General features: G+C 52.9%; 3 protein-coding genes across 3 annotated transcripts; 2 read left to right on the top strand and 1 right to left on the bottom strand.

The window, feature by feature from the left end:
* Nucleotides 1–2777: 2777 nt before the first annotated feature.
* On the top strand, nt 2778–4284 carry PV07_01230 (uncharacterized protein; the record flags this gene model as incomplete). Its single annotated transcript, XM_016387740.1, has 2 exons — nt 2778–3036; nt 3095–4284. The coding sequence occupies 2 exons, from the start codon at nt 2778–2780 to the stop codon at nt 4282–4284; spliced, it is 1449 nt and encodes a 482-aa protein (XP_016254668.1).
* Nucleotides 4285–4404: 120 nt separating this feature from the next.
* PV07_01229 (uncharacterized protein) lies at nt 4405–5995 on the bottom strand (the record flags this gene model as incomplete). Its single annotated transcript, XM_016387739.1, has 3 exons — nt 4405–5031; nt 5104–5377; nt 5445–5995. 3 exons carry the CDS (start codon nt 5993–5995, stop codon nt 4405–4407), a joined length of 1452 nt encoding a protein of 483 aa, XP_016254667.1.
* Nucleotides 5996–12716: 6721 nt separating this feature from the next.
* On the top strand, nt 12717–14527 carry PV07_01228 (uncharacterized protein; the record flags this gene model as incomplete). The annotated part of the gene is made up of 4 exons (XM_016387738.1): nt 12717–13291; nt 13348–13728; nt 13795–14257; nt 14378–14527. 4 exons carry the CDS (start codon nt 12717–12719, stop codon nt 14525–14527), a joined length of 1569 nt encoding a protein of 522 aa, XP_016254666.1.
* Nucleotides 14528–14790: the final 263 nt, after the last annotated feature.

The following is a 14790-nucleotide window of genomic DNA, read 5'->3' as shown; positions in this document are numbered from 1 at the left end:
ATCCCGTGGGCCGCATCTTGCATGCAGTAGCCGAAATCTTTCCAGTCGTCGTATACCAAGGCATTGTCCGAGGCGCAAAGTCCGCTCCTACAGTAGAGATGAGAATCGATCGATCAGTGACCACCAGGCTGCAACTTACCAGTTGATCTTGACTAGAATTTCGCCCGGACCGGGTTTGGGCACATCGATCTCCTTGAGGACAACTTTCGCTGAGGTGCCACTACCTTCTCTGACTGCTGCCGTTTGTCTCGCGGGAATTTGAGGAAGGTCAAGCAGCTCATGAAGCTTAAGGCCTGCAGATCCCATCGTGTTGCCCAAATTGGCTTATGGTGATCAATTTGCTTTGGCTGTATTCTGTGGAAAAGTCCAACCGCTATTGGTACAATGAAGCTCAGCATGCACGTCTGAAGCTTGCCTGGACGTTCAACAGAGAGGGGTTTTAAGCGTTCCACCGATTGAAGACCAGCTTAGTGCTCCTGAGGTTACGCTCGAGTCGAGTGTGTAGAAGTGGGAGTGAAGAAAGGACTTGACCACCTTAGGTCGAGTGAGGGTCGTTCCTTTTGTTAGACTACTTATGTGGCCTCCGTTTGCCACAGAATCCTGGCCGAGCAGGTCCGGGAAACGGTCTCATCTAACTTAGGATCCCCAATGTCCGAGCTGGTAGCTGAGCCATTTGAGACTAGCGAAATTTCGCTTTCACATGAATAGCGACTAGTCCTTTAGCAAAGGCGGTGAGAGCACCTAGGTTTCCACGATAGGGTGTAAAAGCTGCCACTTTGAGTATCTTCCGGTACATCTGAGACCGGGTGTTGAAATCCAAGGTCGCACGCCAGCGAACTATGTTGTGGAGGTCCCAGGTCATGGGGGCCCCAAGTTCTCCAGAATTTGACTCCGCCAAAATTCCGCGTGGCTCCGTTATCTCCGGTCTGCGTCTGAATCTAAGGTTGAACTACTTTCCGGACGATCGATCAGTGTCTAAAATGCCGAGCGTGTGGGACGATGTGCAGAATTGATTGTGCCGAATCTCCAGAGATCGACTAATACAGCAATGGAGCTCGACATGACGTACAAGTAGGTAATTTGCGGCAGAGTCAAGAACATATTGCCAATATTGCCAATACCTCTGTTCTGTTCTTTTTGAAAAAAACGCCTTGACCTTGACCTTTGACCTTGACCTTGACCTTGACCTTGACCTTGACCTTGACCTTGACCTTGACCTTGACCTTGACCTTGACCTTTTGCCCGCTTCATATTGGATAATTTCGTCATTGAGTTGTCACCATGGCACCGAAAGGTTATCTTGATGTACACTGCCATTTTTTCCCAGGCATGACCGACGAAATTGTGCGTGGGTATGTGAATCTGCTACGCGACGCACATTTCATGGTGGAAAAGCCTTCACAGCTGCACTGGTCGGCAGAGGGCGTCATCAAATACAATGACCATGCGGGCGTTGCCATGTCGCTGCTCAGCTTCACGCCTAATTCACACGAGAAGCTGCGAGAAGGAAACGATTTTGCTCGCCAGATAGTTAAGAGATACCCGTCCCGTTTTGGTCACCTACTTGCGCTGCCGACTGACAGTGTGGACGCATGCCTGGCTGAAATTCAACGCGGTGAAGAGTACGAGGGAGCGAAGCCCGACGGGTATGCTATGATGACGCAGTACAATAACGTCCTACCGTCAGACCCCCGGCTGAGTGCCGTATACGATCTTTTGGATTCCAAAGGTGCCGTGCTACATTTGCACCCTAATGCCTTTCTTCCTGGTCAATATGGCAAGCCGTCGGCCCTGATCGATGTGGCGTTTGACACGGCGCGAGTGGCCACGGATATGCTGTACAAAGGGATCTTCAGGAAGTATCCCAATATCAAATTCATCTTCGGCCATTGTGGTGGCGCCCTACCTGCGCTCTCTGGCCGGTTGGCTCTTTTGGGCACGGAGTACTGGGTTCCTAATCCAGAGAATATCACGAGAGAGGAGATTGAGACTCAGCTGTCCAAGCTGTACGTTGACACTGCGGCGACGGCCAAAACCGGCCTCCCTGCTGCTGTGAGGATGGTGGGATGGGATCATTGCATCTATGGGGCCGATTGTGGCACCCCCTGCTCATCCTGGGATAGTATGGACGAAAACTTGCGTGACATCTCGAGACTAGAGGCAGAAGCCGGGGTCGACCAGGGTACCGTGAGAGACAATACCTGGAAGCTGTTTCCTGCCGCGGCCGAGCGAGCAGAGCAGGGTCAAAATTAAAACAATTACCTGAGCATCATGGTGATCTAGGCAAGAAATAGACCACTACCGCCAATAAACACTCTGACTAGATTGATGCGACTATCCATTTCCGGTAACAGCCGAAAATTTCCGATGAACTGCTTTAGCGCCCGAAAATGCCGAACGGACGACGACAGCGATCTCGGCTTGACGATTCATTCTTCTTCGGCAGGCTCTTCACAACTAACAGAAGAAATGGCTCCATTTGTGGGGATTTCGCGAGGCTTTCCAAGAGGTGGGAGGCGGGGCGGTCTAGAATCGGCGTCACCAGCCTTGACGCCGAAGGTGGGCCAGGAATAAAGGTGATCAACCGTCGCAAAACTGGATCTTTGGAGGCGCAAGAGGCGATAGTTCTTGACCCCTGAGTGGATATTTAGTCAGCCCGATGGCCTATTGAGGCCAACATTCGGGGCTCAACTATTCTGCTACTGAGGCTTTCTCTTGGCTTTGCACCCTCGAAAACTTCTAGGAGAGTCCGACAACTTTACCCCCGCGGTGTGACAATGGGCAATTATGGCGCGACCGAACCTCGACGTTATGTCTCCGATATCAAAGACGTCACGCCTCTGGCGCAGCCTTTGCACTTCGAATTCTCTGGCCGAACGGCTTCTAACCGCTTTATGAAAGCAGCCATGACGGAGCAGCTGTCGTCCTGGCACCCAACCGACTTATCCAAACGCGGTATTCCCACAAGGAGTCTGATCAGGGCTTACGAGTGTTGGGCCAAGGGTGAAATTGGGGTAATCCTCACGGGCAACTTCAGTAGGCTGTAACCTTGACCGACCTTCCATACAGCAGCTAAGCTAAATTAACCCGACAGTGATTTTTCCTGATCACCTCGAGTCCGTGGGAGACCCTGTAATACCGCCGGATGCGCCTTTCCATGGGGAACGATTTGAAGCCTTCAAGGCAATGGCGGCTGCTGGCAAGAGCCAAGGATCGATCGTTCTCCCCCAGGTATCGCATCCCGGTCGATTGTCCAACGAATACTTCCAAAAATCCCCGGTATCAGCCTCTGCAGTCAACGTGACACAGGTCGATAAGAAGCCCGTGCATTTCGCCGATCCCCACGAGGCAACCCACGAAGAAATTAGGACCATTATCGACGCCTTTGCCCATGCCGCCGAATACATTGAGAAGGCAGGATTCGACGGGATGGAAGTCCACGGGGCGCACGGCTTTTTTCTATCGAGCTTTCTCAATGTGCGGACCAATATTCGGACGGATCAATACGGAGGTAGCATTCAGAACCGGATGCGCATCTACGAAGAACTCGAAGTCGCCATTCGGAAGCGGGTGTCCAGAACCTTCATCCTGGGCATTAAAATTAACAGTGTCGAGTTTCAAGAGTCAGATCTCTCCGTCGAGGATGCCGCCAAGGTATGTCGTATGCTCGAGGCACACCGCTTCGACTTTGTGGAACTCAGCGGCGGGTCGTCCGAGAATACCATGACAGGGGCCGAGCATGAAGGCGAGCCTGTACGAGAGTCGACGATGAAACGCGAAGCTTATTTCCTTGAATTTGCCGAGAAAATCGTTCCGGGCTTGACTAAGACCAAGACCTACGTGACGGGAGGGCTCCGCACGGTAGGCGGCATGGTTAGGGCGCTCGAGACGGTTGACGGTATCGGCCTTGGACGTCCCCTGATCCTCGAGTTTGATCTGTGCAAGAGACTGCTCGCCGGTGAAATTACGGGGTGCATCGTGCAGTATATGGCCATGAATGAATTTTGGCTGTCGCTCATGTGCGGAAACCGCAATATCCGCGAGGTTGGGTTGGGCAACGAGCCACTGGAGCTGTGGGATCCCGAGGTCATGGCCGAACTGAGAGAGTACTACGAGATCTGGGTGGTCAATAAGAGCACGGATCGTGAGTATCGTGGTAACTACGGAGTGGACTCGACCGAAGAGATGAAAGACATTGACAAAAACGAGCCTGTCCACGAACGCCGCCTCATACCGCATACAGTCGACGGTTACAGGCAGCCGAAGCTTTCCTTGTTATTCTGAGGTAGAAGAGGTTATTATGGGTTAGGGTGCTTATGTATTCATGGTAGAGTCAAGAAGAATACGTGATATTTGTCATATCACCTTTTCACTTCATTTCCTACTCGTGTAAGATCCCCCGACTTAGGTGGATTTGAACGTCCAGATAGCCTTGGTGTTGGCGTAGGCGAGAATTCCGAGAGTACCAAACTCGGTTCCAAGGCCAGACTCTTTAGCTCCGCTGAGCTGTGCTTCAGGAGCGACACTGGGATATCCGTTGATCCAGACACTGCCAACCTCTAGGCCGTCTGCCACGCGCCGAAGTGTTTCAGGGTCGGTTCCGAACACCGTCGCTCCCAAGCCAGTATTCGAATTATTAGCGCGATCGACCACCTCCTCAATACTGTCATAAGACAGAACGGGTACAATTGGGCCGAAAGGCTCTTCTTTCACGATCTTGCTGTCTTCAGGTGGGTTGTCCACGATAGCGGGCTGAAGGAAGAAACCGTTCATGGTGTCGACCGCCCCCTCGTCGGGTTCGAGGGCGAATTTGTAGCCTCTGTCTTTGCTATCTTTGAGGAACGTCTTCACCTTGTCGTACTGCGTTGCGTTTTGGATGGGACCCAGCGCAAATCCCTCGTTCTCTGTGGTCCCGAGCTTGAACGAGCGCGTGACATTCACCAAAGCATCTAAGAATGGTCGGTAGATGGATGAGTGGACGTAGATCCGCTTCGCAGCAATGCAGACTTGAGATGTGTTGAAGAAGGCGCCCTGTCCAGAACAATCAGCAAGCGGCTCATCTCAGGTATAGCTCAAAAGACAAGCGGGTGGCGAGAATCTCACTATGGCAACCATAGGCGCTGCTTTCCCTATGTTGGCGTCTGGCAGGACTATCGATGCGTCGTTACCTCCCAGTTCCAAAGTGACTCGTTTGACCGTTTTTGCTGCCACGGCTAAAATTTTCTTTCCTGTAGCGATCGAGCCTGTGAAACTGATTTTATGGACTCGAGGATGCTCTACGAGCGTAGGACCAAGTGAATCGTCCCCTCCAAGTACCTGCACGACACCGGGAGGGAATATCTGGTTCGCCAGCTCTACAACTTTGAGAGTCGCGTAGCTGTGTCAGACGAGTCAGTACTAGTATTTTAATTGGATATCTTCTCAAGAATGGCCAGCTCACGCACGGTGTGAACGGACTCGGCTTGACGATGACGCTGTTCCCCATTTGTATCGCCGGTAACCACTTTCCCGTGCTGATTAGCAGCGGAAAGTTCCAAGGGCAGATCGCCACGGCCACGCCCAAAGGTACAAACTTGTTTTCGATCGTTTTGTCTGGAAAGTCATAGCTCTCGCCTCGAGGCTCTTTAAGCTTGATATGCCAGTCGAGTAGCTGCACACACGTCTGTATCTCTCCCATAGCGACCATCCGAGGCTTGCCTGCTTCTCTAACGAGCAGATCTACCAGTTGGTCCTGGTAAGATTGAAAGACGGCCTTAAACTGGGAGATCTGCTCCGTTCGAAATTGCCACGTAGTGTGCCTCCAGCGCGAAAAAGCAGTATTGGCACTGGCCACTGCATTTTCCACGTCTTCTGCAGTCGCGACTGGTACGTCCCAAAGTTTCTCTTTGGTGACCGGATCGATGCCATAGTATGAGTGAGCTGAGCCAGCAACCTGACCGTTGATGATGTTCGCAAACGAATCGAACTTAATGGGGACTTGTCCGTTGGAGTCCATGTCGATGCTGTTTGTCGAGCGTCAAGACCTCTGTGCCTGAATTTGTGCTGATGAATACATCTGCTGTCTCATATACTATCATCTTCCTTGTGAGGCTAGGCAACTAGAACGAGCAGCCGGCGGCTAAGCACGTGAAAATGTCACCCACACTACGCTCCGAGTGACGTCCAAGTCGAGCCTCGGTCGCACGTGCTATCTAGCCCATCTAGGAAATTGCCGAGCGTTAAACTTCCTGCCCGCGACTGGACCCTTGTACGCCTTTTTGCTGGGGTCATGCAATTTCCCCAGCTTCCCCGGATTCTCCTCTCCGTAACTTCAGCAGAAACCTGCAACAGCTTGCCGCGAGGTGACCTTCGTGGCCAGTACAGGGCTCCCAGCTTAAATAACCTTGGCCATGGCATTTGACATGAACGTCCACGTCGGGCGCCACACCTCGCGCCTCGAGAGAGCCCCTCGCACAAGCCGGGCATGTGAATTGTGCCATAGTCGCAAGGTCAAATGCGATATCGGACCGACCAGGCCGCAATGCTCCAACTGCCAGCGAGATGCACAAGAGTGTCGGCAGAGGCCACGGCAACGGAGAGGACATCCTCTCAAGGCGACAATGTCTTCCTGGAAGAGTCCCGACCAGCCTGCCGCCACAGCCCAGCCCGCAGCCGACGCGGGTCGGATTTCAAGGACCACTACCACTACTGCGCCACCTCGAGCAGCACCATCGCAAGTAGGAGAGGAGCCACGCCCGCCGGTGAACAGCTTGCATCATCAACAGACGCAGAGCCGTGCGCAGGGTCCCGCGCAAGGAGAAAACACCGAAGTTCATGATCATGGTCCTTCACCGTCCGTGCTGTCTCTTTCAAGCGTCTCAAGTAGCTGCGAAGGCGGACACATGGAGCGTTCGACGTACATGGCCCCCGACAATTTTCGCGCCGAAGACGGTTTGGAAATTGACTATGTCGTGCCTCCTCCCCCGGACGCCACGGAACAAATCGCCACGCTGCAGAACGCGTTCAAGTTCCCCCCTCGTGCCATCCGGGACTCCCTATTTGAAAATTTCTGGACGTATTGCTATGCGTGGGACCCCATAGTCGACCGATCTCAGGTAATTGGCGTGGAACTGGACAAGATATCACCTCTGCTGCTTCAGACAATCTTCCTCGCCGGCAGTCAAATGATCTCGCCATCGCAGCCGCGTACCTTTGCCTCGCCCCAAGAGTACTACACACGGGCTAAGACGCTCTTCTGGCTTGACTACGAGAAGGACCCCGTGGATCGCTTGATTGCCTCGTCTCTGATGCACTGGTGGAATCCACATGGGCCGGAACGTGTATCTACAAATACCAGCAGCTTTTGGTGTCGAATTACTGTAAGCCTAGCTCAGCAAATGGGACTTCACAGCAGGGCGAAGGCCGTACCCGATGAGTCCTTGCGCCGCCGTTTGTGGTGGTCTATCGTGGTCAGTCGCTACTATCCTGTCTCCCTAGTGCCGAGTTGGTGTCCCTCTAGAGACTTGACTGACTAGGGTCTAGGCCCGCGACTGCCTTATCAGTGTTGCACATGGACGACCACAAGCAATAGCTCTCGAAGACTGTGACATCCCTCTCCCGACTCTGGACGACTTCCCCGGCGCTCCACTGACCGGGTCTTTCTTTATTGCCTATGTCGAGCTATCGTTGATTATAGGACGATTCACTCAGAAGGAGATTCGAAAAGCTTCCTCCAACGACTCTCTTACCGGGATTGAAGACTGCTTGTATCGCTGGACGAAAAACCTCCCAGAGATACTCCGGCCCTCTTACAGCGCCGATCGCCCGACGAACCCGTCTCAACCATTGCGGACCTACAATCTCGAAAGCCGCCAGCTCAATGTCCTATACCTCACGACCATTATTCTCCTACGTCGGTCCAGGAGCCTTGATGGACCTTTCCCCACGGCTGCCGTGGTGGCGGCGTCTACCATGGCAGGTGTATTTGAAGACTTCCTTGCTCGCGATGAGGTTCGGTTCCTCGGCCCGGCCTTCAGCTTCCACCTCCTGGCTGCTTCTATTGCGCTACTTTCGTGCTATAAGTATCCCGACCTATGGGAGCTGGCGCAGGAGGACCTGAAGATCTTAAACCAGGCTCAAGAAGAGATGAAGAAACGGTGGCCTACGGCAATCGGTAGTCTCAGCAGTTTTGACCGGATGTTTAAGCTCACAGTCGCCACGCAGATGAAGGTCACCAGCACCTGCAATTGCTCTCTGACTTCGTACGAGGCTGTCTTCTTTGAAATTTGTGACATGAAGTTGTGCCGGATGTATGCTGCACTGGTGCAAAAGCCAGTGATCAATAACGGACGAGACACAAGAGACATGGCCTTGGCAAACGCTGACGCAATTAATCCACATGCTCCCAACCCACCTGCAGGAGGAGGTCTCTTGAAGCCTCGAGGAATACCATTCTATTCCCAGGAAGACCACCTCAATCAGATGGCGGCCGTGGAGCTGGAACCGCCGGATCCGGGAGAGGTCATGTCATTTGATCGAATGTTTCAAGAGGAGGCCGGAGAAGCCAACGATACAATCGGCGACTGGTTATTCTGGAATCCGCTTGCCTTTGACGGCAATTGACGTTGTGTATGGGTCGACCTATAAGTATCGATATGGCCGTTATGCGGCGGGAATCAGGAAGGGTAGACCTCGGACACAGACCAGAAGAAGTCGTTTCCGAGTTCCGGGTATTCCATCGCCCTTGGAGTTGTATTTGCTTCAGGGGATGCTCAAGGGAGACCTAGGTCAGGTCCCGCCAAAGCTGTGGGCGAGAAAGGCCAGATTCTCATCCGACCACCGCATCGGCTCGGCGCCCAGCCATCGTGACATCTCTCGGAAGAGACCATCCTCAAAATCCCATCCCTTGCCTTCTTCGACGTAGATACTCTTCCCGTTAAGCCCGTCCGTCAGCAGGATCGCCGCAATGTGCTCGGCCACAGCATTCGCCGACTGATAGTGCGAGGGCAGTTTCGCTTGATCCTCCTGCGTCCTGTGCTTGAACAGATCGATCAGTCCACTGCCACTGGTCATTGGTGTGTCGGTCATTCCCGGACAGACCGCGTTGACGCGAATTCCGTCGCGCGCAAAGACCACCGTCCGCAGCGCACGCATTAGGCCCAGGATCGCTTGTTTGGACGTCTGATACAGAAACATGCCTGGCGCGTCGCGGAAACCCGTCACGCTGGAGAGGAGTGTCAGGCTGGGGCCGGGAGATGGCTGAGATCCTCTCGACACCGTGTTACTCTGGCCTGGCTTGGCGTCACGTCGTAAGAAGGGTAGCGCGACCCGGGCGAACGAGCAGGCGGCCATGAAATTGATCTCGACAGCGCGCAGATCACCCGGCTCCCTGCCCACAGAGTCGATGGTTACTTCAGGGCCAAAATACGACGAAGACGGACTGTCGACAATGCCGGCGCAGAAGACAGCGTGATCGACACGGCCATGCTTGTCGTGCGCTGCGCGGAATAAGGCGTAGAGGTCGCCGTACTTGCACACGTCGCAGGATCGGAATGTGAGATCGTTGGCGCCCGACGAAGGCTTATTTGATTGTAGAGTCTGGACCAGGGTATCTCCAGTGCTCGGATTGATGTCCCCTACCATGACGTGCGCTCCGTGGCGATAAGCAAGCGTCCCAAGAGCAGCACCAATGCCGCTGGCCCCGCCGGTGATCACGACCACCTGGTCCTTGAGATTGGGAAATCTGTCTCTGTTCGGGAAAGGAGGGTATTGCGACATGCTGCGGTGGTCCGAAAACTGCCAAATAGATGCGTTGACCGACGTGGCGATGGCCTAATGGAGCTGTAATAGCCAGTGAGATGGTGAAGGGATGGATTGACCCGACTGAATGAGTATATATACGAGAACAATGTAGAAAAGCCGCCGGCCTAGCAGTGCCTATTCAATAATTGGGTGAACGATACCTCGCCCAGTCGGCCTTTTCCCGAGCTACTGGTTTTCGGAGAGCAGACATTGAGCCATAGCTCGGTCTTTGTTCTAATCGCATTGCTTGACCTTTCGGCTGGGCCGAGATTGAAGCTCGCGGAAGTCGATTGATCCAAAGAATCTGAGATACTGAGTCTATCGGAATGTCATACACAGACCGGTCATGCCAGCAGATAGCCTCCGCTGGAGTGGATGACCGTACCATCTACAAATGTGTCCCGCATGCAGTACAGATACGGTTCAGCCATATCCTCCGGGGTGCCAATAGTCCCAGTCATGGTCGAGCCTTTATACTTTTCCAGCAGAGGCTGGAGCACATCCTCGGGGAAGCCGTCAAAAAGTTCCGTTTTTGTCGGACCCGGACAGATGCAGTTGACTCGGACCGGCCGCAGGTCGACGGCGAGAGCCCGAGTGACGCCCTCCACGCCGGCCCCCCAACCCGCCATAAGCACTCGTCCAGGAATGGGCTTGACATTATTCACACCGCTGGTGAAGGTAATGGACGAGCCGGGACTACTAGTGACGTACTTAGAGGCGAGCTTTCCAATGATGATTGGCGCATAGAAGCGCAGAATGCCGTGCTCGGTGATCAGCTTTGTGTCTGTGTCTCCTAGTGGGATCGATCCCACCTTGTTGCCGGCTGTGTAGACGATGTGATCGAGTCTTCGAATGCCTCGCTCCGTGGCGTGGTCGAATAGAGCTCTTAGGTTGCTTTCCAGCCGGTCCAAGTCGTACAGATCGCAGGGGTAGCCGAGGACCTCGCCATTGCTGCGACCCGGCTCGACCGCTTGGATTCTTTGAATTGCCAAGTCGATTTTGGCTTCACTGGAACTGGACACCATGACTGTCGCACCGAATTCTCGGCTGGCCTGAGCGACTGCTAGGCCAATGCCCGAAGTTCCCCCCAGAACCAAAATCCGCTTTCCATAGAGCTTGCCTGCGTATCCAGTCGGCCGGTGCGCGGTAGTGCTCATGACTATACTTGTGACGATGGATCCAAGGTGGTGAGCCGTCGCTCACAGAGCATGTGCTTCCGTTGACGTACATACATACCTAGGTAGCGACCTGGAGGCATAACCTCCCGTCGTCGAAGTTGAAGAAACCCCGCGCCGTGAGGTAGAGGTCTACATGCCGAGATGCAAACACCACCGCCGAGACTCGCGAAGCCCAATCCAGCATTTGCCGATGCCGTGACGTGCGAGTATGGGAACGAGAGCAACTTAGAGTTCTACACGGACGAATTATCTTGACGTCCTGGAGTCTTCCCCAGCGTCCCGATTGTGGGTGCAGCTGCGTCGAGGCCAACAAACGTGGTCGTGCCATCTGTCAGAGCATCCATCGGATCTCACCGAAATCCCTGTTAATGGGAAAAAGGTCGCGTGACTTGACTGGCTTCGAGCAACGACATGTAGTTGAGAGTCGGACGACTTTAAATTCAGAATACCTCTGCTAAAGTACCGCCTGTGCAAGAGAAGGCCATTTAAACAGTTGCAGCGTTTCAATCTCGCAATAGCAATGCGATACCCTTTATTAGACTATCATTGCTCTGAGTCACGACTATCTGGCACTGGTGACCAACCGTTTCTCAGAATCGCGAGCTATTGCTCTCAAGAGGTAAGAGATGCAGCTTGCAGAGTTCCAATTATTGTGGTGAGAGCTCCAGTAAGCGTGTCCCCATTCCTGAAATACATGGTGCTGCTCGCCCAGTATATTATAACCAGGATACCCATGATTGTGCGGTCAACAGCAGTCCAGGCATCTCGATGTCGTCTCGACAGTTGATAATTGAACAGAGCTTTCATTTTATTGTCAGCTTCAACCACAACCAACGAGACCTGGAGGTAAAAGGTTTCAACCAATGCTCACCTGCAATGGAAAAGAAGGCGCTCCCTTGATACCAGCCCACCACAGCTAAACAACGCAGAAGAGGAGGTAGGGACTTGTATGGCGGCAGTGAGAAGGTCTCCACACCTCGATACTGCAAATTTCATGTCAACAGCAGCTCGCAGATTCTAGCCACTGAGACGCAAATGTGACTTCGAGCACCAGGTTATCCCGAGGAGAGTCCACAATACACACCGTATGTCCAAGAGCTATAAAGGTATGTGCAAGCGCAGCAGCGAATGTGGTGGTCGCCGACATCACTGGTATACTGTATCTCTGCTCAAGCAGCGACGCGAACGAGGACACGAGCTTGCCAGGTCAATATACAAAACAAAAGCTGCCTGAATAAACTATCCAAGCATGTTGCGCAGACTTATTTCCCCTTAAGCCTTCAGAATTTTGCACAAACAGACGGCGTTGTAACGCTAGTACCTTTCCGCAAGTCGCAATGATTGAAACTCGTATTTTCTTGCCACGCGACTTCGGGAACGCAATCAAAGTCGGAACAGGCTCAACAAACGAAGAACCACCGGTTTCTCCTCACATCACCGGGACTCCGAGCATAAAATTCTTCAGGTTTTGCCACCCTGTCGGCGTTGGCTCTGCTTCGAAACTGCTGAGCATCTGCATATACGGTCTAGCCTCGGCATTCCACGGCGCTGCCTCTTTCAAGTATGGCCGATCGGAAGGTATCAGGCATGTCTGTCAACTTTCAACATCAAGACTTGTTCGTCACTCTCTGGGGTTCCAGATTGTCTCCAATGTTGGCCGATTCTGGCAGATTGCGATTTTCATTTGGATCTCTGCAGTCATTGTCCTGACCACGAACTACAGCCTCCATCAGCTAGAGAGCATCACCAACTTCAACAATGGCTCCATCTGATGGTGGTGCTAAGTTTGAGCTCCTCGAGAATAGCGGGCACCTGGGTCTACCTCTCTTTTTCGTCTTGCCAGTAGCCATATACTTTCTGGCGTGGGTGGTTTACACCCAATTGTTCCATCCTTTGAGCAGAATCCCGGGTCCGTTCTGGGGATCCGTCTCTCGATTGTGGCAGGTCTACCACATCTCCAGCGGCAGAATCGAGTATGTGCAACGTGAACTGCACAAACGCTATGGCCCGGTGGTTCGCATCGCCCCAGACGAGGTTCTATGCTCGGATCCGGAGGCTATCAAGACTGTCTACCCAAGTCAAAGCCCTCCAGTCAAGACAAACTTTTATCCTCCATGGGGATATCCCGGGATCTCTAAATACGCAGATCTTTTCAGTGAGACCAATGAGCAGCTTCACTCGCAGCGTCGAAGGATCGTCAACAACGTGTTTAGCCTGTCGACGGTGCTGTCGCTCGAGGAGTATATCAACAAATGCTCGGAGCTCTTCATTCGACGTATGGGCGAGTATGCGGACAATCAAAGTGTTATGGACATTGGAGAATGGGTGCAGTGGTAAGTTAATTGTTTAAATTGGTTCGGCGAAGAAACTTAAAGGTTGTCTCGCGTAGGTACGCATTCGATGTTATCGGTGAACTCTTTTTCGGGCGCATGTTTGGTTTCATGGAGGGCGCTTGCGATCATGGAAACTACATTGAGGCATTGGACAGCTTTCTGCCATTCATCACCACGATGACCATGACTCCGAAACCATATCAGGGCCTTTTCAAGCTGTGGGCCATGTTCAGTCCATCTTCTCGCAAGGCGATGCAAACGATGCCGAAGATTGCTGAAGTTGCGAAAACATGTGTGGCGGACCGCATTCAGCTCGAAAAAGAACAGGGCAGTGTCCGGAGCGATCTCTTGCAGAAGTTTTTGACCATCCTCCAGACCAAAGGAGGACAAGTCGACTTTGGCATGGGTGAAGTGGAACTCCTGTCACTGACTGCACTGTGAGTCTTGTTAAGCATCACGCATCTACCAAGCAGAGATGTCTCAAAAGCTGACGAGAAATGCAGATTTGCTGGATCCGACACGACAGCAATCGCTATGAGAGCTTGCTTTTACTATCTCCTGAAAAACCCCGCGGCCTATGCAGAACTCCAAAAAGAGCTCGACGAGGCTGCCGAGACTGGGCAAATCAGCAAGCCGGTCAAATTCAGCGAGGCGTCTCGACTGCCCTTGTTGTGCGCCACGATCAAAGAAGCCCTACGTATGCATCCTGCCGTCGGCCTGCAACTCCCTCGTGTATCTCCCGCAGGCGGATTAGTGGTCGCAGGCAGATTCATCCCTGCGGGTTATCGCGTGGGCATGAACGCCGCCGTGCTCGGATACGACGAAGCCACATATGGGTCGGACGCGTCAGAATTTCGACCTAACCGGTGGCTTGAGAGTGAGAAGGGCGACCAGATCCAAGCCAGCAAGATGGACAGAAACAGCCTGGTATTTGGAGCGGGCACAAGGACATGCATTGGGAAGAACGTAAGTCAAGGACTGTTTCATACTTCAAGCGATTTCCACTCCTTCTTGCGCACAATCCTTGCCTTCCAAATCAGACCACAAGGGTGCCGATTAAGACAAATACTAACTATATATCCACAGATCTCACTAGCCGAGATCCATAAGCTGGTACCTCTGGTCCTACTCAACTTCCATCTCGAGCCTGTCGATCCGCACAAGACGTGGCAAACGCAGAATTTCTGGTTCAACAAACAGATTGGGATCCGTGTTCGGGTTACGCGAAGGTCTTGAGTCATTGAGTCTTGGTCCAACATCCTGAAGGAGGTAAAGAAGGAAAAGAAGAGAGGAGAGGAGGCTTCATGTCAGGTTCCAGGGCCAGGAAAATAAGTTGATCGTAGATCACCAGCCTCGTGGTGTATGGCAAAATTCATCCATTGATCCTGGAGGCAGCCGTGATAGGAACAAATTGAGACTTCCGTAACCTATCGTGTAGATACTAGGTATGCTGAAACCAGATATTTACTACGAGGGACCGCCCGAATACCCTTTCAAAG

The sequence above is a fragment of the Cladophialophora immunda genome (assembly GCF_000835495.1).
Source record: "Cladophialophora immunda strain CBS 83496 unplaced genomic scaffold supercont1.1, whole genome shotgun sequence".
NCBI classification, from domain to species: Eukaryota; Fungi; Ascomycota; class Eurotiomycetes; order Chaetothyriales; family Herpotrichiellaceae; genus Cladophialophora; species Cladophialophora immunda.
This window is presented reverse-complemented; position numbering and strand designations above follow the sequence as displayed.